The following is a 22052-nucleotide window of genomic DNA, read 5'->3' on the forward strand; positions in this document are numbered from 1 at the left end:
TACCCTAAACGCGGTTTCTTCCCTAACCCGCTCTGCTCTCTTCTTGTCTCTTAAGGTTACGCCTATCATTTTCATTTCCATCGCTCGCGGCGTCGTCCTCAGTTTAAGCTTAACCTTCTTTTTTAGCCTCGAGGTGTCTGCTATGTGCGTAAGCACTGGTAAAATACAGATGTTGTATACATTCCTCTTGACTGTTAGTGATAGATCACCATACATGATTTAAGAATGCTTGCCGAATGCGATCCACCCCATCTTTTTTATTCTAGTTTTTCACTCTCATGGTATTGGCTTCGCGGTTATTACCTGTCCTAAGCAGGCATACTTTTTACAACTTTCAGCGTCTCTCCACCAATCGCATAGTGCTGTTTTCTGCCGAGACTGTTGCACTTTACTTTAGTTTTGTGCATATTATTTTTCAGACCTACTTTTAAGCTTTTCGTATCCAGTTCAGAAATCATGAGGTGCAATTTGTAAACAAACGACAGTCTTCGTAAATTAACTACTCTGGCGAGGCTTTTTGCACTACCTTGATTCACTTCCATTCCTGATTGCACCTCTGACCTCATGCACACCACTGAGTTCCCAAAAGTAAGCCCCGGAACCATTGAAAGGGAACGCATGGCTCCATCTTGTGACAGACTGGGCATACAGCAATTCAGCATTCGTAGCCTCTATGCATGGTTTGATGGATGGGCGGGTGTATGAACACTATAACGGGTTATTTTTTAAAAGGCTGGTAAGTTCTTGAGCAATCGAGGAATGGACGTGATTTCGGCAACATGTGCACCTCCTTACTGGGTTTCCCTAGCGCGCAGCAGCGAGCAAGAGAAACCACGTCAGGCACCAAATTCAAAGTGGGGCTTCAATTTCAAGTGGATGTACCGCGCCATCTCGTGACACCCGGGCGATACAATGATTCGACATTTGTTGCCTCGTAGATCGGTGTACTAAGAAAAAAAAAGGGAGCAGTGAGTTTTTGCTCACTATTTTGCTCTATCTTACCAGGCACTTTCTAAACTGGACGAGTAAGTTGCGCAGGAAAACAAGCAACTATTCCAGCCTGTTTCTGTTTCGTTCCGCTTGAGGAAGGGCTGGCGTCGCAGCATGGAATAGTTGTACGTCGTTCCCAGGAGCTTTCGACTATTCGCGATCGGGAGTGGGAGTGTTTGACGAATGGTGGTGGTTTAAGAATTAGTGCCTGTCTTGTAGGAGGTAAGGTGGTAGGGTGGTGTAAACAGTTTGAAGGGGTAGGATGCGGTTGTTGCGATCCTAACGGGGTGATGCTAGGGGGTCACTCGATCCCAGGAAAGATAAAAAAAAACGCGGTATACTGGTGTTTCCGAGTTTCCTCGTAATTTTGTCTCTTGTGCAATCATGACCAGATGGAGCACAATTGCATATTGTTTTGAAATAAGAAAATTATTGAACAAAGAAAAAATCAAGAAGCATCGCCGGGTCACGACGACCGTTTTACGAAGAGTTCGTTTTCGTGAAGTCGAGATAATGCAAACAGCGACGCAAGCTTTGTATCAGAAATATTTTGCGGCGTAGCTCACATAGCAGTAATGGAGAAATAGCCCACTTGATCTTCTCTGATCCTGGACAACTTAACTCATTTTCAACATTCTGGCAAAAGGTGATGTTTTCGAAACATACTCGTTTTTTTATAGCGCTATTTCTATTTCTGTTCAGATTTGCAGCACTGACAGTCCCGTATGTGAATGATTCTTCCATGCACTTTCATTTATGTTGTAATTTTTAAAGGTATGAATTTTGTTGCCAGAAACAATAGAAAAACAATACTCTTGGTTGATTCAAAATTTCGTAATAAATGCAACTAATGTCTTGGATGCTAATCATTGGACTTTCTCAAGGCCTTTCTCAAGGCCTACACAATCGCAAAGGTTTCTGTAGAATTCAAAGTCTCTTCCGTAAAGGAAACGAGCTTGTGGAACGCAGTCATCAAAAGATTGAGTTTTGCTGGCATAAAATTGTACATTCTCGAACCGTATACCATTAGCAGTGTTTAAAACGTGTCTGTTACGTAAATCACGATGGCAGTACTCTTGACAACAGACAAAGCATGCGTTGCGTGAATATCACCTGCTTTGCGTTGGCAAACATATCGTGACGGGATGCATTTTACGGAAGTAAAAAGTTTCCGCTACTTTTTTTTTTATTTCTAGAAGCACTGAATCTCGCAGATAGGTACATTGATAGGGATAATTTTCTTTGGTCTGCCTTTAATTGCGCAACCACTTCAATTGCTGAACCTTCACGAAAAACCATTTAGATGAGGGCTATCTTCTAACACTGTTATTATTTAGAATTCACAAACGATGACAGCGCCAACCGATGAACACTGCAACGAAACCTGAGGACCAAAGCCTTGTGAACATTGTCGATCAAAAAGCAAATATTACGTGTATATGAGGCCCACCCCACACCACTACGTAAGTATTAGGTCGTGTGTTCTTTTATTAGAAAATACATACATTCGTAATTATATAGACAATAGTGTTATTTACACTACGTTCAAACTGTGACGCAATGCACAAAAAAGCCCTCTGCTGACGATATGGTGCTTCCACCTGGCAGTGGCCGAGGGTTCTGCACAAGCTCCGGAAGAAGAATCTTGTCGTTCGACGAGATTTTGAGTGTAGCACGCAGATAAGAGGCTATTGTTCCCCTTTTTCTCGAAGGAGTTCTGCCGACGTCTTTGTTTATGGGTCGAATATGAAAAAACAATGTGGAGCCGCTTCGCTGCATGTAAATTCCAACAGTTCGATGTGCTATATTCCTTTATTGTTACATCACACCGTTGTGGAGGCTGGCGAGCCGTTCCATGTTGAGGATGTTGGCAGCGTGGACGTGCCGCAGGAACTTGCGCGGACGTATGACTTGCTCGGGGTCCGATCTGCCGCTTCCATAAGATGCCATCTTAGCGTGCTTCTCCTTGACAGCCTGAAAAATGTGGAGGTAGTGAAGCGTTAAAGGCAGCTGTGAGAGTACATTTATTAAACCGAGGCATTCTTTGCCTTCTTTCCTTTTCTTTTCGGCCGATCTCTGTCCTGTGTAGACTATGGCTTTGTTGACCCTCATGAACAGCGCTTAGACGGCACGTAGAATAGCGGCGTCGAAACAGGGCGCTTACTAACAACCACTAGTTTATTTCGGCGTACGGGAATGTGCACCCTCATGAAAGCAAATAACTTTTTGAATTAAAACACCAAGTATTGCAGGGCACGCTACGCACGCGTCTGGTAACAGGGCCGCGGGCTCTTCTTGAATTTTAGTGTACGCCAAGAAGCAAACATTAAGATACTTCTTTGCCCTGCTGCTCTGTGTGTATATGGGGCTTGAGCAGTAAAACTTCTTGTCATCACGAAGCTTCATGGTGAAAGGCGAGACCACAGAAAACATGCTTCGTCCTACAAATAGGTCGATTGCAACTTTCTTAATACTAATCTACTAAGAAAGGTACCTCGACGTATATTTCAAATAGTGGCGGGAAAGAAAAGCCTCTAAGCTATCTTGGACGTGGTTGCCGTGCTTCTTTATTCGTGTCTGAGAAGTGGTTATTGGCAGAAACTTGTCTAAGCTATCGTGACTCTTTATGTTATGTTCAAGTTCAAGTTCAAGTTTTATTCAACAACGATGTTCGTTTACAGAAAAGTGCGTACAAGATTGGTAATACACACAAGGAGCCCAAAAGTTAGAATCTGTCAGGGGGGCTCCCATACATGATGTTAACGGGAGAAGAAACAAATTATACAACATTCAGTTGTTACGGTATCTTCAGTAAGAAAAAAAAAGCACAGTGCGAAAAAAACGAAAGTAGAAAATACATATGCGTTTAGCAAGGCAAAAAAGAAAACTCTGAGGAACAAACAAACGCAAGTTATAATACAAAACGTAAGGACAATATAACATGCAGCAATTGTTATCACAACATTAAAAAAGCAGTTGCTAAGATGAAGACAGCTATTGCAAAAAAATAGTTTTTATTGGTTTTTGAATGCATGTTCTGTCGTTGATGATTTTATTACGTAAGGAAGGGAATTCCTCAGCTTGAGCCCCGTAAATGTGGTAGCGAGCTTGCCGTAGTTTGTGCGAACATTAGGCGGAAGGCGGTTATCGAGCTCAGAAAACCTAGTAATATTATTCTTTACAAGGCTTTCCATGACAATTCCATCTATATGCACATTTCCGCGAAAAAGCCTATACATCACAACTGATAACTTCAGCTGAAAGAGGTGATAAAGAGGGTGTATATTTAAATTCTGATAAAGTGGCGTTGCATTGGTTAAGAAATGGCTGAAAGTCATGAGTCGAAGTGCTTGATTCTGTAGGCGTTGTAGTTGGTTGAGGTGGGTCAAATATGTGTTACCCCAGGTTGATATGCAATGAGATAAATGGCTGTGAATATGTGCGTGATAAAGAGAGTGGATTGTGTGTGGCTGAAAATATGAACTGGTTTTGATTATGGCGCGTATTCTAAAGGTTGTCTTGTGAATGAGTGATTGCGCGTGAAGATTGAATTTCATATGCCGGTCAAGAACCACACCGAGAAACGTTGTACTGTCGGACATAGGAATTGATATGTGGGATTTAACGTTTCAAAACCACGATATGATTATGAGAGACGCCGTAGTGGAGGGCTCCGGAAATTTATAACACCTGGAGTTCTTTAACGTGCACCCAAATCTGAGCACACGGGCCTACAACGTTTCCGTCTGCATCGGAAATGCAGCCACCGCAGCCGGGATTCGAATGCGCGACCTGCAGGTCAGCAGCCGAGTACCTTAGCCACTAAACCACCGCGGCGGGGCCGGACATAGGAATTAAATTGTCGTCCAGACGCACAAATATACATTTTTAAAGTACAGTCGGGAAGGAATGAATAACTATAAAAACGGTTTTTGACGGATTCGACACCAGGAACTTATATAATATGAATCCACGTTAATGTTTCGTTTTACATCATCGACATTATTTGCATAAGTGAAAATGGTCGTGTCATCTGCATTTAAGATACAGTCTGTTGCGGTCAAAACATTAGGTAGATCGTTAATAAATAGCAAAAAGAGCAGTGGGCCAAGGATCGAGCCCTGAGGAACAGCTTGATTTATTTTCTTAGCTGCTGAAACTTTACCGTCAATCTGAACAACTTGAGTGCGATTGCCCAGATATCTACATATAAATTGAAGTGCAGGGCCAGTTATGCCATACGATTCAAGTTTATGTATAAGGACTTTGTTGTTAATTGTGTCTAAACTTTTCGTTAAATGTATGAATACGCCACCAACTACGAAGCCTTGGTCGATTGCCCCTTTTATTTTATCGGTGAGGATTAGAAGCGCAAGCTCAGTGGAATAGCCAGGCCGAAAGCCGTACTGTTTAGATGTCAACAGATTAAACTTTGTCAAGCAGAATATTAATCTTGTATGCATAGGACGCTCGATCATATTGCTCAAAAATGGAAGAATACGAATGGGCTTATAATTACTCAGAAGTTCGCAATCACCTTTTTTGTGAACAGGTGTGATTCTACCAACATTTAGGGAATCGGGAAATATGCCTGCTTTAAACACCTTATTGACAATATCTGCAATGACAAGAGATAGCTTACTAGAGACTAACTTGATATGAGATGGATGAACAAAGTCAAGACTAGGTCCCGTGGACCTGAGCGAAGTTAAAACGCGAAGAAGTTCCTGTGCACTGGGAAGTCGCAAGAAGAGAGAATAAGGCTTGCGAGGTAATGTTGGTAATGGGGGATTACTCAGAGATTCACAGGTACTGCTAAAATACACCTTGAACGCATTGGCGATATCAGTTGGATGTCTGTATGTTTCTGTTTTAGTTCTAATTTTTGTTATCTGCTCACGACATTTATTATTTAAGACTTTATTCGTGACCTAACAGTTGTGCCTCGTATCATTGCCATTATCGAATTTTTTTCTGAAAATATTCTCGTTTTGCACATTTAAGTGCGGCTGCAGGTAGTGAACATCTCATAATGTAGCTATATCGAATCAAGAAATACGAGCACCGAAAGAAAATTTGAGGAGGTATATCTGCACTGCCAGTAACCGGCTTAACACACTCCTCCATCCCAAGTTGAGTGTAACGAACTGCGGTCACCTACTGCAGACCTATTCACTTTTCTTCTATCCTGTTTCTCTATTCGGACTGACAAGACACTAGCCCAACAAGAAGCATACATAATCTTGATCCTCGTAGCGCAGTGTCATTCTTCGTATAGGTAGGCTTCCTTAGCTTCTCACTAATTTTGAAAATATTTAAGGTGACATGCTTAGATTCCTCATTAAACTTGAAATTTGACCATCGGCTGCGACTGATTTACAGCGTCGGGTATGAGTGAATTAATTTATCATCATCATTACATATGGCGTCACCATTGAACTTTGTCATGGCGTCGCATATTGCAAAAGTTTGTTTCGTAATCATGGCATCACAAATTATGGTGTGATTTCATGTTACGTATTATAACTGCCACATGATGGCGTTACGAGGTGATTCAAGGCAAATGAGACATGTTTCTTTGCGATCAGGCATACAGTATGTAGCTCAGTATTCGTTTCGAAGAAGAAAACCACAAAAGAAGCATTGAAACTGCACAATGACTGATAAGGCTCCTGCAAAGAAAAGCAGCATCCAATCACGCGTTCCCGGCGAAGATTAGGTTGAAGTTGCTTCGCACTACAAACGCAGGCTTCGAATATCTGCGCTTGCGTTTCCCGCTTTCGTATATAAAAAGAAGAACCGTCGGGTAACTCATTCAGTTCAATCAGCACGGAAATCAAATGCACCAGGAGCACAGCAAGAAAACAACGCGCAGCGAAAGGAACACATTCGTCTTAGTGAAGATAATCGTGAAACAGCTTCGCTGGACATTCACTTTTCGGGATGACCGTCAATCTTTAGCGAAGTAAACCTAATGAAATACGAATCAGGATGACATGGATCGTGCATCGAAGCCCACCGTATACCTGGCGGCTTACATTTCCGGAATACATTCCCTTTTGCACGGAAACACATATCTGAAAATGTGCGGCAGTTTTCGAAAACAAAAAAACGCATACCTCTATGGCGGGCCAGTTCAGCTGGAACTCGATCATGGCTCGCAACCAGTCGCCGAAGCCCACGGCGGGCCACTTATTAGAACCCAGGTGGAAGTGGGCGTAGTTGCACTGCAGTACCTCGAAGTCGCTGAAGCGCTGGTCTCCCGCCGAGCGCAGAAGCAGCTCGGCCGGCGGACACTCGGTCAGGGAAATGTACTCGTCCAGGAACGCGGCGGTCAGGTCCCTGAGAACATGCCATTTGTTTGGCACAGAGCGCAACTCTAGGTTCCTGCCCTACACTCCACGGGCAGTCCGCGACACTCCTATACCCGACACTTCTCTAATCCGCATAGGGCTCCTGCCGTGGTGGCCTTGTGGTCATGACGCTCGAATGCGAACTCGGAGGTCACGGGATTTTTGATGGAGGTGAAAATACTGGAGGTCCACGTACTTGGATTTAGGTGCACGTTAGAGAACACCAGGTAGCCGTCATTCCAAGAGCCCTCCACTGTGGCGTCTCTCATAATCATGTCGTGACTTTCGGATGTAAAACTGCAACAATTATTATTATTATTAATATTATTATTATTATTATTATTATTATTATTATTCAAAGTGCATGTCTCGCTACGTGAACTTGACGGGAAAGGGCTTCAGCGTGTCACAATAATTGGGATGTTAACTGTTTACCGCGTAAGCCAGGCCATAACCGGAAACATTTTTTTTGCGTTGGGAAAGGAGAGGGTGACATTTTGCATGTCTATGCGCGTTTATCGTATGCGTAAGGGCGCGCATGTGCATACAATATATCAAAATTGCGGAAAAGGTAGTGAATGCCGCCAAACCACCCATCTGACCCGTGGCAACATCAGAGTGCAAAACGAGACGTTCACAAGAACGAGATGCACGGAATGTTTGTGTGATTGTATGGTTTCACGCTCGAATGTCGCGAAAAGTCTCTTGGCATCTGACTGAATATGAATTTTTGGTAAATCTTCAGGGTTTCTGACCATCCACCCGAAGAAACGCCATCGGAGACTGCTAGAATAATAGAATAACATTTATCAGTTTAGACATACCTCAACGGTTAGGTAAATTAACAGCAAAATACTTCAAACCCTTAACCTTGGCCACGGCGGGGCACACACCACGTGCACGAACACTCGCCGCAGAAGTCTGTCGGCGACTATCCCATGGCATCCCCTGGTCCGTTCTTAAAAGTTATTTCTGGCATCTGGAAAGTGCGTATGGCCGTCTTATAACGTCCCGCGTCGTCGTCAGTGGGGCGAGTAGATTTATCCCTATGCGATTACCACAAACCTCTGAATTCCCGCTCTTTTGATGTAGTGGGGCCCATAAAACGACGCCTAAATGTTGGAAAACATGCTTGCAAGGCAGCTACTTAAGACGTACGATAGAAAAATGTTCATTTTGATTTTTGATGATAATAGCTATATTACTTTTCTGGGATTCACGTCTGAAAGTCATGACAATATTATGAAACGCAAACAAAGCGTATGAGCAAAGCGTATAAAAGAGAAACGTAAAGCGCAAGTCTCGCCTTCGTACAGCGAATGTATGCGTTAAGGTTCGTATTCTACAAAAAGGGTACGGCATCTATAACGTGAGTTTCCCCAAATGACTTTCCAAACCCTATCGCGGTTGATTGTTACACTACAAGGCCTCCTAATTATAGCAGGGTACTACTTTAGATGTATGGGGCATTTTCTCCTCAAGGTCGAACGCAAGTACACCTGCTGAACTAATGCGTGCGCACGCCAGGCTGACGTCATGAGCAGGACGGTCGGTGATCTCTCCTTCGAAGAACAATGCCGAGTGTACGAGCGTAAGTATTACTTTAGTCGCATAGGCGATTGGCTGCCGCACTTCGGTCGTCTGGGCGAGGCTTCTCCGGATTTATTAATTTGCGTACGACTCTAGCTTTGAACTCATTTACGAGAACTTACTCGGTGTAGATGACTCCTTCTTTAACGGCCGTGGCCAAGTGCCGAGCCATCCGAGACATCTGGTACGTGGTATTGTAGGCAGCGCACGACATTTGTGTTCGGAGGCTGAGTGAAATAGAAAAAAGAAAAAAAGTAATCAAAATAATCTACTTATGCCGTTATTTACTTGCTCGCTCGCTGATGCGACGAATGTTGTCCTGAGTTTGAGGTTTCAGGCAAGAGTGGGTGGCAGTATACAACAGTGAAAGCACGCACGCTCACACGCACACATACACGCGCGCGCACACATGAACACACGTGTGCGCACACACGTACACAAGCACACACATGCAAGCACAAATAAAACTGCCGAAGCTTACACTAAGCCACGCAAAGTTTGAAACAGCAAAACTCTACCACTCTGAAGAATAATCTCGTTGCTTCTACTATAGCTTATTTCTGACCCTTAAGCAAGTGACACTAGGTTGTTTCTAAATTTATTCTTAGCGCGGAGATGTTCGAGTTAAACCAGGGGCCTACACACGATGCCGATGTCCAAGCTCCAGGAACATAAATTCGCACTGGAACCAAGTGTTCGAACCCCTCAGAGATCTGTGGGCACATCTTCGTTTCCCGTAAGGCTTCCATCATTTCGGAAGCTTCTTCTGCCAGCCGCCATTTATTTCCCCGTTCCCTAGCATTTTCCCATTGTGCATACCGGGGTCTTCGGATCGCTGCCATCGCTTCGCGGTCATTTGTTGGGCTAAATGTTCCCTTTGTAATGAAGAAGTTCTAAAATTTTAGTGCGCCAGTGGTGAGGAGTGGGAGTCACGTAACCTCCATAGAACATAGCAGTTTGATGATAGTTTCATGGTATACGGCTCACGGCACATGCCCGAAAGCCCACCAAAATTGCATCTAGCTTAAACAACTTCGCTATTAAAAGATTTACGACTCATATGAACTTGTCTTGAATGAAAGCGAAAGTCGTCTTAATTTTATTCCAATCCGATTGTATTGCTTCCTTCCCCCGATTGCTTTCTGCCCCTCAAGTCGTTTTACGATGCCTCCGGAATGGGTCCAGCTTTGACCAAGAGGCGATGTGTTGTGATGGCGTCATTACGTAACGTCACAAAGTTTTGCGACATGTGACGTCTTGATAACATATTGTGACTCATTTTTCAGGTTGCCATATCTCGCATAAATTGCGTCGACGTCACCGACGGTGAAGTTTTTGCGACTGAAGAGGCCTCAAAACATCTCGACTTGATAACAAAAGTTGAAGATGAGCAGTTTCTGAAAGGGAAACAAATTGAATGTCGTCGTCAAGGCACAAACGTCTTCTGGCTAGATAGAGGGGGAGGCTGTATAAGCGTAAAATACGGCCGTTAATTAGTAATGAGTTTCGCAAGTACACGATGGAGTCAACCGGTCGCTTTGACGACATCGATTTCATGACTAGAATGAGGAAAAAGCTGTCGCACAATCGAAGACATTGGCTGGCTGCATTCACGTGATTGCAATTTGTTAAAATAGGTATGACCGAAAGTGTTACTGTGAAACAAATACTTCGCTTGTTCTCTGTGGCAATGTTACGCGGAATCCGTGAAACAACGAAAGCGAACAGATCCGAGTGAGTCGTGCGAGGAACCTATACAACTCCGCTATAAATGTTAGCCAGAAGATGTACATACCTCTGGCGCGCTCTTGAACGTACGGGCACGTGCGATGACGTCACACTTACCTCTTCTCACGTATGCTGGACGTGGCAATCTCAGAGCGAGCCAGACTAGAGCGCAGTTCCTCGGGTAGCCGCTCGAGGTCGCCGCAAGCGCAGGACTGCATTCCCATGGCGCGGAACGCGTCTCTGATTGAGAAAGGAGATAGCGTGATTACCGGGCGCAGACAAGAGAACTTAACCACACCAGAATATTGCTGTCAGATGGCGTTCAGATCATGTAAGTTAGAATGATGCTTAAAAAGGTAATAATTATATTTTACGTTTCAGCGCAATGATCTGATAATGAGGGGCACTGTTATTTAAGCCTCCGAATGTTTTTACCATTTGGGTTCTTTCAGCGTGTACCTATATCTATAGGTGTGTGTACGGGCAAGGCGGAAGGGGGTGGGGCACCTTTGCCAGTGCTCTAAGAGGGGGGTGGGTGCAAAGCCTGCCTCCATACATCGGGTTAATAGGGAGGGGGAGCGTAGTTTGCCCTTTGAATAGAGCTAATAGAGAGATGCGCGCTGTGACGAACCTTCGCCCCCACTTTCATCAAGGGGAGCCTTGCGACGCCTATGCCTATATCTTAATGCATGATCCTCTAGCATTTCATCATCTTTATCATCATCTTCATTATTATCATCATTCACTGCCTGACCACTCCCACACATGGCAAATGCCTCGCCCATGTTCTGCCAGTCAACCCGGTCCTGTGCTTTCTGCATGCTTCCACGTTATACCTGTAAAGTTATTAATCTTATCTGCCTACCTAGTTTTCTTTGTCCCCCTCACACACCTGTCTTCTTTAGAAATTCAGTAAGTTATCCTTAATGATCATCGGTTATCCTACCTACGCGCTGCCTGCTCGGCCCATGTTCATTACTTCTTGATTTCAACTATGATGTCCTTAACACCCGTTGGTTCCGTGACCTATTCTGCTCTCTTCCTGCCTCTTAAGGTTACACCTAAAATTTTACAATTCATCGCTCGCTGCGTCGTCTTCGATTTAAGTGAAACCCTGTTTCTAAGCGTAAAGTTCTCTGCTACCTAGGTAAGTACTGGTAAGATGCAGCTGTTATATACGTTCCTCTTCAGGGTTAGTGGAATACCATTTGTGGTGTGAGAATGCTTGCCGATTGTGCTCCACCCCGTCCTCATTCTTTAAGCTCTTTCGCCACGAAAGTGAAATAACTATAGCATTTCACCTCCGTCGAGATGCGGCCGCCGTGGCTTACGATTCGATCCCACAGTTTTCTGGCCGGATATTGAACACTGTCACCACTAGACCACCACGCTTGGTGAACGCATATGAAACAGGACTAAACCCATAGTTTTATAGCTAACAAATAAGGCTTTATGAGCTGCTATGGTTTAGGGCGTCGGTTCTATTCTCGATCTAAGCTTCCGCACTTCGTTGCAGACGAAATACGAGGACATTTATGCGCTTAATTAGGTGCGAGTGCCCCGCCACGGTGGCCTAGTGGCGGCTGCTGGCCCGCAGGTTGCGGGATGAAATCCCCGCTGCGGCGGCTGCATTTTCTATGGAGGCGGAAATGCTGTACGCCTGTGTGCTCAGACTTGGGTGCACGCTAAAGAAACCCAGGTGGACGAAATTTCCCGAGCCCCCCAGTATGACGTCTCTCATAATAAGGCTCTCATAAGGCTCGAAGCGGCCTAATAAAACAAGACCTGTAATCGTCAAATTAATAGATTATCGCGAAAAACTGGAAATTTTGAGGAACTGTGTGAAACTTATATGTAACTGAGGACTTTTCACAAAAGGTGCGTCAGGCCAGGAATAATCTATGGGACAGCACAGTTTAAACAGGGAACGAAATGAACGTGTTAAACTACTCTTCGATAAGGAGTCTGTGAATGGAAAGCTGTTCGTTCGGGACGAGGCCAAGAATGATATGGTTGCCCTTCCCAGGTACGTGCCGAAGTGACAGGAAAGCCCGCGTTCATTGAAACTGTTAAATGTGAATTGCCGTAGCATTCTGAACAAAGAGCTCGATCTTGAACACCTGATAGCACTTCATGACCCCGACGTAGTCGCACTCACAGAAACATGGCTTCATGACGGTGTCTATGACAGCGAAATTGCGCCTTCGGGGTTCAACGTGTACAGAAGAGATCGTGGTTCCAGAGGGGGCGGAGTTGCGTTGCTGGTTAAAAATATTTACAGGATAGCACGCATGCCTGATGCCCCTGGCGTTGAGGTTTTATTTTGTAAGCTTATCGATAGAAAAGAAAGCCTTGTTATTGGAGTTGTGTATAGGGCCCCTGCCTCAATCCCTGAGGTTTTAGAACAATTACAGCTGTATATTTCGTCTAAAACAAATCAAACTACCAAGCTTATTTTATGTGGAGACTTCAACCTTCCAGGCATCAACTGGTCTTCGTTTAGCGCAGGAAGTTCTGATCCCATTAACGATGAAGCGCTTATTGACATTGCCTTCCGTTTTGATTTAACGCAACTAGTTAGTGATTGCACTCGTGTGCAAGATAACAGTAAATCTATTCTTGATCTTGTCTTTGTGAATGATAATATATCCGGAAAAATTGACTGCGAAGTGGTTACAGGTATTTCAAATCACATGGCAGTCTTGGTTGAGCTTCACTCGCTGAAGTACAAAAATGATGTTAAATACACACGTGTGCCAGTATTTCATTCTTCCGACGATGCATCCATCATAGACAGACTGGTGATAGCCTACGACGAACTTTGCAAAAGTGTTAATCTGGGTTTGAGTGATGTTAACGCTCTGTGGTTAAAGTATAAGAACACTGCGCATGCGTGCATACAGCGTTTTGTTCCTTTAGAGAAAAAGAAGGTACATATATCGAAACCCTGGATTACACGAGATATAGTTCACATTAAGAGAAAAATTATTCGTCTTCGGAAATCACTGAAAAAGCACACGAGTATACCACCACGTTCTCTGATCCGAGATCTGTCTCGACAACTAAAAAATAAGATGAAGATCGAACAACGCAGTTTTTACGATGTAAAGTTAACTCACATGATGAAGGAATCGCCTTCTCATTTTTGGCATTTTATAAGGCCAAAGTCATCCAGTAGAGACTCGTTTGTTATAAATAACGTTTGCACATCAGATGAAACAGAAATAGCCAATGCATTTAACGAACACTTCGCATCTGTTTTTACTTGTGATGACAAAACCACCCCCACTTTTAGCAAGTTTGAAGACCTGCCTCCCATTGAAAATCTGGAAGTCACAGAAGCTGGCGTATTTGAATTATTACTGAATTTGAATGTAAGAAAATCTTGTGGCCCAGATGACTTACCAAATGCCTTTTTAAAGAGATATGCTGAATGGCCCTCAAAATTTTTGACAATTATTTTTAATGAATCGTTATCCAGAGGTGTCCTGCCTGATGATTGGAAATTCTCTAAAATTAAGCCGTTATTCAAACATGGAGATAAAGAGTTTGTTCGTAATTATCGCCCAATACCTTTGACTTGCACATGCTGCAAGTTATTGGAACACATATTACATAAACACATTTCCTGCTTTTTGGAGTCACACTCAGTACTATCACCAGCTCAGCATGGTTTTAGGCGTGGGTTTTCCACAGTAACACAATTGGTTGAAATTGTCCATGTCTTCGCAATAGCCATAAATAACCAGTCACAGATAGATGCTGTTTTTTTAGACTTCGCGAAGGCCTTCGACAAAATCTCTCATTCCAGACTACTTATGAAACTTTGGGCAGTATTAAAAAACCCACAGCTTTGTCAATGGATACAAGCATACCTGGGATCTCGAAAACAGTAAGTTGTTTTTAAGGAACATTTATCACAAAAGCTGCCTGTAGATTCGGGTGTTCCCCAGGGATCAGTTTTAGGACCGTTATTGTTCCTTCTTTTTATAAATGACAGGGTGGATGACTGTGGCGTTAAAATAAGACTATATGCTGACGATTGTGTTTTGTATAGTGAGATAAATTCAACTTCAGATCAAAATGCACTGAATTTTAAATTAGATAAAGTGATGCGTTGGTGCAGGACGTGGCAGATGGCTGTGAATTACGACAAATGCGCTGTAATGACCATAAATAACAAGAAAAATCCTCTTTTATATACATATACAGTTGATCGTAAATCATTAAATCGTGTCTTTGAGCTCAAATATCTAGGTCTTATTATAACTGATAACATTCACTGGGATAGTAATATCACAGCTATTTTTAATAAGGCATTGTCTAAACTTCATTTTTTAAGGAGGTCTCTCAAGGGGGCATCTACCATCTGTAAGCTCGCCACTTTCAAAGCATTAATCCTGCCAATTTGAGAATATGCAAATATTATTTGGGACCCGTTTACACAGACGAACACACGTAAGTTGGATAGAGTTCAGAGTAAGGCTGTACGATTTATTTTTAACAGTTACGGTCCATCATCTATTACTCAGTTACTTCGCCAAGCAGACTTAAAAAGCATTACAGTTAGAAATAAAATCGCTCGCCTTAAGTTCATGTTTAAAATTGTCAAGGGTAAGTTACAGAGCCGAAGGTGTGACTACATTTCTTTTTCCAGCAGTTATTCTACAAGGCTACGACATCCATACTCAGTAGTTCCATTTAAATGCAAGAACAATGTTTTTAAATATTCTTTTTTTTCCCGAACTGTAACAGAATGGAATGAACTCGATAAAGACGTAGTAACGGTAGTTGACTGTGATACCTTTCAGGCTCTCCTTCAATTGTAACGCTGATGTATTTTGTATTACGAAAGGCTTGTCTGCATTGTCAGTTGAATTTTGTATTGTCTGAATTCGTTGTATATGTTAAGAAAGCTTGTTATATGTTTTGTACCACCCTGCTAGAGCCCCTATCATTGGGGTTAGCAGTATTGGAAATAAATAAATAAATAAATAAATAATCATATCGTGATTTTGGGACGTTAAACCCCACATATAAATCAATGAGGTGCGAGTGAAGAAAATCCCTGGTGGCCAACACTATCGCCCGGTGTCTCCAACAGCTTGTTGCTTCATACTCGTGTGTGGTGTTGCACGCAACAGAGCAGAATAATTACACTTTGCGTCATTAGAAAAGAACGTCGGCTGCGCACACAGTGCCGTCATATGCGGCTCAAATGTGGCTCGGAAGGCGCGCGAAAAAACAAAAAAAAAACGGGAAGTACAGTGCAAGTGTGGGCCAGCTGGCACGCCCTTCAAACTGTTATAGCGCGAACTTTAGGACAGGTGGACAAAAGAATACGACATACAAGTTTTGTGTGTCACAACCTTTTTTCCGTGGTCGCTGATGTTCGCGCGACGGCTTTTTCACTGAAGATATGCAGAGATATTTGCGGAGTACGTTACATCGGCCGCACTCGTTTCGACAATGCTGGAGCGTTATTGCAGTTTCGTTTTCATTGTCAGTTAGAGATTGCTTTTAAAAAACCAACAATTCGTACGAAGACGGCAATTTTTATATGTGCTAAATGAAGAAGAAGTGTTTTTTGAGCTATGTACAGATAGAATTGGCGGAACTGGATCTGCAATCATCTTAGCTTTCTCGAGGTCTCTTCATGCTATTTAATTGTATGTTCCAGATCTAAGAGCTCTTACATTCCCGTTCCACACATGACCGGCCCTGCCGCAGGTATTCAAACAAGCTCCTTTCCCTCACAAAAGGCTGATTACTGCATCATCTCGGCAGGTTTTTCCTAAAATTTCTCAGTATATACTCTATTTTCGAAGCACAACAAGCAAAAAGTGATGAACTTGGCAATTTCCCACCCAACATGGTTGGAACGTCCCATTTCCGTCTACCTTTCTACGCTGTCGACTGTTCTATAGACAAGCGCTTTACTAACAAATCATACGAAAGCACAATGTCGCATACAAAGTATGTACAGCGCTCAATAGCAAGCGCCAGCGAATCGACATTTTAATTGAATCCCCACTCACACATTGTCCACGATGTCGACGTGTATCTGATTAGCCTGATTCAGCGCGGAGGTCATGTCGAACGAGTTGCGGCCGAAGTTCCGCACGCTGAACATGAAGACGCTCAGCAGTTCCACCCCGGCCCGGAACCACCACTCGGGCACCTGCAGAAAAGAGAAACGAATTGAATTTACTGAGAAAGATAGATTCCCTGCACTGACAGTAATGAGAACTCCAGTGCTGTGCACGTGATTGTTGCTTTACAAGTATTAGTATCTAGCAGGATGATTGATCGTTCGATTGCTTTTTTTATGTTTTGGGGAAGAGTCGATCTCGTACCTGTGCAGGCCTTGGACTGATTGTGCATTGTACATTTGTTCTGTCGAACATTTGTTGTGTTGTTCTCTTCCTACTGAATTTCTGCCAAATTTTTAACACTTTTGTCTTTAGAATCTGCCTTGCACACGTTATAGGTAATAAGCAGCCAATTACAATTAACATCCTTTTCACAATCAGTGCATAAAAAGGACAAAAACAAAAAACAAGAACGTGCAAGACTCAAGCGCTGCCTAACAACTTAAAGTTTAATTGAAGAAAACTTGTAATATATATGCAAACATGAAGGCATAAAAAAACCTTTACACCCCTATACCAAACACGTAATCAAGTATGCTGTAGATACGCAATCTCAGCATCTGTGAGAGCGATTGAAGGTTGGCCCACGCACCTCCCTCCTGCTTTACTATTTCACACGCTTCAGCAATTTCACGCGTGCGCTGTCTCTGTGTCTCATAAACATGGCGGTTTCGTTAAACTCAGCTGCACAGCCGCACTGCCAGCAATGAAGCGCAAAATGTGGGGACCGTGTACCTTAAGAATATATTCTTAAACGCCTGCTGCAAGCACACTTGTTCGGTGCCCACTAAGCAATAATATTTATTTTTCTAATCTGGGAAGGGCCCACAACACCGCCGTTGGGCAACACGTGAACCTGCGCAGATTTCACTTTGTTGATACATCTGCTGCTGATGGTTATATAAAAATGTCTGAGCCCTCTGTAATGGGCGGGCCTTTAACATATCAACCCGTTGAGAAATTCGCAATCTTTGACACCTGGCGCGATTCTGTACTTCTGCCACACAATATTACATGCTTAAGGAGATTCCGTCTACTCTATACGTGACAGTCAGATAGTGTGTTTTTTCTTCGTTTTTGTGGGGTGGCTACAACCCCCCCCCCCGTCCACGGGCCCCACTGGCTCAAGTATGGATATGCTCGCCTTGGACGCCCACCTACCTTTGCGTACTTGTGCGCCCCAACAGCATACACCCGGCGCGGGTCAGTGCTGGTGTCCCTGGAAAAGCGCCTGTGGCCATCGGGCATCAGGCACACATGCCCAGGCACCGCTCCCAGTGACACGACCCACACGGCCACCCTCTGGAACCTGGCCACCAGGTCACGCCACAGCGGACTTCCCTCGTGCTCTAGCAACTCGTCAGCCGACGGAATGGCGCTGTCATTCTTCCTCACGCCCTGGGTTCCTGGAGGAGAGGAAGGGGGATTGTTGTTTTATGGGAAAGAAAAAGAGAGACGTTCACTGCCACAGAAAAACTAAGAAATCCACCCGTATCAATTTTCACACCGGCTACTCAGCGTTGCGAACAGGGGAGGACCGAGAGAGAGTGGAGAGAAAGTATTGATGGTGAGCGTGATGGTGGCAACGAAACAAAGCCTGGAATGTTCGAATGCTATTCACAGTTTCTTGTCTACTTCCGTCTCACGCACTAATTTGTTCCTCACTTTCGGAATACCGTGTGCTCAGATTTGGGTGCACGTTAAAGAACCCTGCAGGTGGTCGAAATTTCCGGAGCCCTCCACTACGGCGTCTCTCGTAATCTTTATGGTTGCTTTGGGACGTTAAACCCTACATATCAATCAATCTTTTTCGAAATGTTGCGCTGGTCGAAGTCCCGACAGAATTTATATAACCCATGCTGAGCTTAGTAGAGTCTTTCATGTCTGGAATCCACGATAACGCAGGTGGGCATCATCAGCTGGCATGCGCCACAGAAATTGGGTAAATACCACAATACATAGCTTCCACTGTGAAAAAATATTGCAACAGTTACACCAACAAATAACGTCAGCGTTTTCATAGTCACTGTACTGCAACGTTATAAGCTTCACAAAGATAATCGCCTAAAGAGCAGTGATACAACATCTCTGAAAAACTTGCAAAACATAAAAAAGCATTCAAAACAGCGTTGGGTAGTAGTCATTAGTCAATTACTGTCCGAAATCGGCCTTGCACAAAGGCTCTATTAGAGTGCCTCACACAGGAAAGCCTTAGTATTGATAGCCTCATTGTAAATAGTTTGAAGTATTGGTTTAGAAGACCTTTATTAGGCCCGAGGAACTGGCAGCCGACAAATGAGATGAACGAACCAAGATGATGATGCTACGTGACAACGATGAGGATGGATGAGCAGCACATGATAATGATGATAATGTACAGATGAAGAGGATTGGTATACTAAATGCCCACACTAATTCCCTCCACGCGAAAGCGGCCAGCCTGGCCATGGCAAGTCAAGGAGACAAAGAACGTCGCATGAAAGACTTCGTACGGGAGACATGGACGACTTCACTAGTTCGATAACGGCGATCTGCTGGGGCTACAAGTGGCGTCACGCGATAATTCACAGGTGAAGTTTCTTCAAGAACTGTGTACGGCCCGATAAATCGAGGCTAGAATTTGTCGCACAAACCAGGTGTGCGAACTGGCGTCAAAAGGAGCACTTCGTCTCCAGTTTGAAAGGATACAGCACGAAGCGATTCATCATAAACCAGCTTTCTGTCTTGCTGTCGGACTTCAGTGTTAATACGAGCACGTTGGAGGCTCTCTTCGAGCCGTAAAACGTATTCCTCTCAAGAGGATGGAGATGAATCTGCGTGGCAGGTAAAGAAAGAGACGTCCAGGAAAAAAGTAGGGGAGCGTCCATAAACTAGGTAAAATGGTGAATAGCCGGTTGTCCGCTGAGTGGCCGTATTGTAGGCAAAAGTGACGAATGGTGGAACTACGTCCCAGTTTTTGTAGGCTTGTTGAATATAGGCGGTGATCATGTCAGCAAGAGTGTGGTGGAATCGCTCAGTAAGGCCGTTAGTCTGGGGATGATAACTAGAGGCAGTCTTGTGAGTTGTTCCGGAGGCGTGAAGAAGTTTGTGCTCTAGTTGTGAAAGGAAAGCCTTTTCATGGTCACTGAGCAATACGCGTGGAGCACCATGACGCAGTATAATGGCTCGGAGGATGAAATCGGCAATTTCAGAAGCTGAACCAGTAGTGACGGATGCCGTCTCGGCGTAGCGCGTCAAATGGTCAACGGCTGTTACTATCCACCGGTTTCCAGCAGCACTGACTCGAAGGGGGCCATAAAGATGGACGCCTACAACTTCGAATGGTGTGGCTGGGCATGGAAGAGGCTTTAGTGTACCGGCTGGAGCAGATGTTGGTAGTTATCGACATTCGCAGGTAGTGCAGAACCCGACGTACCGAGCTACGTTAATGGTAATGTCTGGCCAATAAAACTGACTTCAAAGGCGATGGTAGGTTTTATGGTAACCAAGGTGACCAGCAGTCGGATGGTCATGAAGCGCTCTGAGGACTTCGGACCGAAGCGATCGGGGTAGAACGGGAACCCAGCGCTGACCGTCAGGATGGTAAATTTTGCGATACATCACCGAGTTGTCTAGCTTAAATTGCGAGAGTTGGCGACGGAGCCTTGCATTAGGTGGACGGGAACTGCCAGTGAAGTGGCCTATAATACGTCGACAGTACGGGTCAGTCAACTGTCGAGAAGGAAAATCGTGGGGGTCGTCCGAAGGCAGCTGGTCCATAGAGGCGAGAGAGGAAACCGCCGTAGACGTGGACTCCGATGATGTGTTGTGCAAAGTGATTGCGGAAACCCCGAGTGGAGTTGCTGGTAGTGGGCAGCGACAAAGAGTGTCGTCGTCAATATGCTTTCTGCCACACTTGTATAAGATCTCAAAATCATACTCTTGTAGGCGTAGAATTCAACGGCCGAGGCGTCCCGACAAGTTCTTGAGTGTCGAAAGCAAGCATGAAACGTGGTGGTCGGTCACAATGGTGAAATGGCAGCCGTGCAGATATGGACGAAATTTCGGCACTGACCAAACGATGGCGAGGCACTCCTGCTCGGTGATCGTGTAGTTCCCACGAAGCGGCCGCCAGGTACTTCCTGTCGGTCCCTACGTGGGAGACGCCCGCTACGCGTTAAGCGTGTCTTGCAGGACTGAACTAAAGTTTTTTCATTCCATTCCACAAACATCGCACGTCGCACTGTCACTAATTCCGATTAACGTGGTATAAGCTTTCGTGAAAGAAACTCCCAGCCAAAGGCGATATAGAATCGAAGCTGCACGCCGATGTAGGCTGGGTGAAGGCCGAAGTTGTAGTGAAGGGTCGAGCTCGTGCAGTCTTGTACGTTTATGCTTGGTGTGTTCCACTCAGTAAGTGTGAGACTACGGGCCAGTTGACGAATCTGCCTCGCCGAATCCGCTCTTAAAAGTGGAATCGGAACGCTGTTCACTTCTTTAGGTGGCGTACGAGCAGCACGATCTGCAGAATCATTGCCGCCTACACCACAATGCCCAGGTAACCTTTGAAAGATGATGTCGTGGCCTTTTTGCGTTAAAAGGTGGTGAAGTTTTACGGTTTGGTAGGTCAACTGGTCGTGGCATCTACGTCGGAGAACTGATATGAGGCACTGTAACGTTGGTTTTGAGTCAGAAAACACACCCTATTTACCTGGTCTTTTTTCTGAATTGATGAGTTCCAGTACATTGCGCAGAGCCTCGAATTCTGCCATCGTTGATGTTGTCACATGTGAAGTCTTAAAACACCAATTTACCCCTTGTGTTGGTGTAATCACTGCTCCACCTGAACTAGACGGTGTAGTAGAGCCAACCGTGTAAATGCGTTCGTGGTTACTGTAGTTTTGTTTCAGTAGGAATAGACTCAGTTCTTTCAGGGCATGTGTCAGTAAGCGCGATTTTCTCCTCATTCCTGGAATCATTAGGTGAACTCTTGGCCGGCTCAAGCTCCAAGGAGGAAGCAGTGGCTTTGATGCAGGTGCGTACGTCTCAGTAAACGATGAATGATGCTTGTAGACAGTAGTGCCGTAGGTCGTGCGGAACTTTCAGCAGCTAGGCTCGCCAGGTGGTGAGAAAGGGTCCTGGCATAATGCCTGAGGTGCATGCGCATTGTCTTGGTAATAATATGCGTCTTTATCGAGTGATTTTGAGCGATGGCAATGGTTTCAGCCGATGAAGCACTGTGGTGTAATCCAAGGCATAT

General features: G+C 44.4%; 1 protein-coding gene across 1 annotated transcript; it reads right to left on the reverse strand.

Annotated features, from left to right (window-relative positions):
* Positions 1-2808: 2808 nt before the first annotated feature.
* Positions 2809-21564, reverse strand: LOC119186196 (isoprenyl transferase-like). The gene is made up of 7 exons (XM_075874686.1): positions 21504-21564; positions 17975-18219; positions 16700-16842; positions 10779-10901; positions 9056-9160; positions 7110-7332; positions 2809-2964 (listed from the first exon to the last, which is right to left on the reverse strand). Exons 1-7 carry the CDS (start codon positions 21562-21564, stop codon positions 2809-2811), a joined length of 1056 nt encoding a protein of 351 aa, XP_075730801.1.
* Positions 21565-22052: the final 488 nt, after the last annotated feature.

This window comes from Rhipicephalus microplus, chromosome 10 (assembly GCF_043290135.1).
Source record: "Rhipicephalus microplus isolate Deutch F79 chromosome 10, USDA_Rmic, whole genome shotgun sequence".
Classification (NCBI taxonomy): Eukaryota; Metazoa; Arthropoda; class Arachnida; order Ixodida; family Ixodidae; genus Rhipicephalus; species Rhipicephalus microplus.

Excerpts from the sequence above, each read along its gene's own strand:
- LOC119186196 (XM_075874686.1), bottom strand. The coding sequence starts at position 21,564 with ATGGCAGAATTCGAGGCTCTGCGCAATGTACTGGAACTCATCAATTCA. Across the intron at positions 16,843-17,974 it reads GGGCGCACAAGTACGCAAAG|GTGCCCGAGTGGTGGTTCCG; the intron begins GTAGGTGGGCGT and ends TCTTTTCTGCAG. Across the intron at positions 10,902-16,699 it reads GTCGACATCGTGGACAATGT|AGACGCGTTCCGCGCCATGG; the intron begins GTGAGTGGGGAT and ends TTTCTCAATCAG.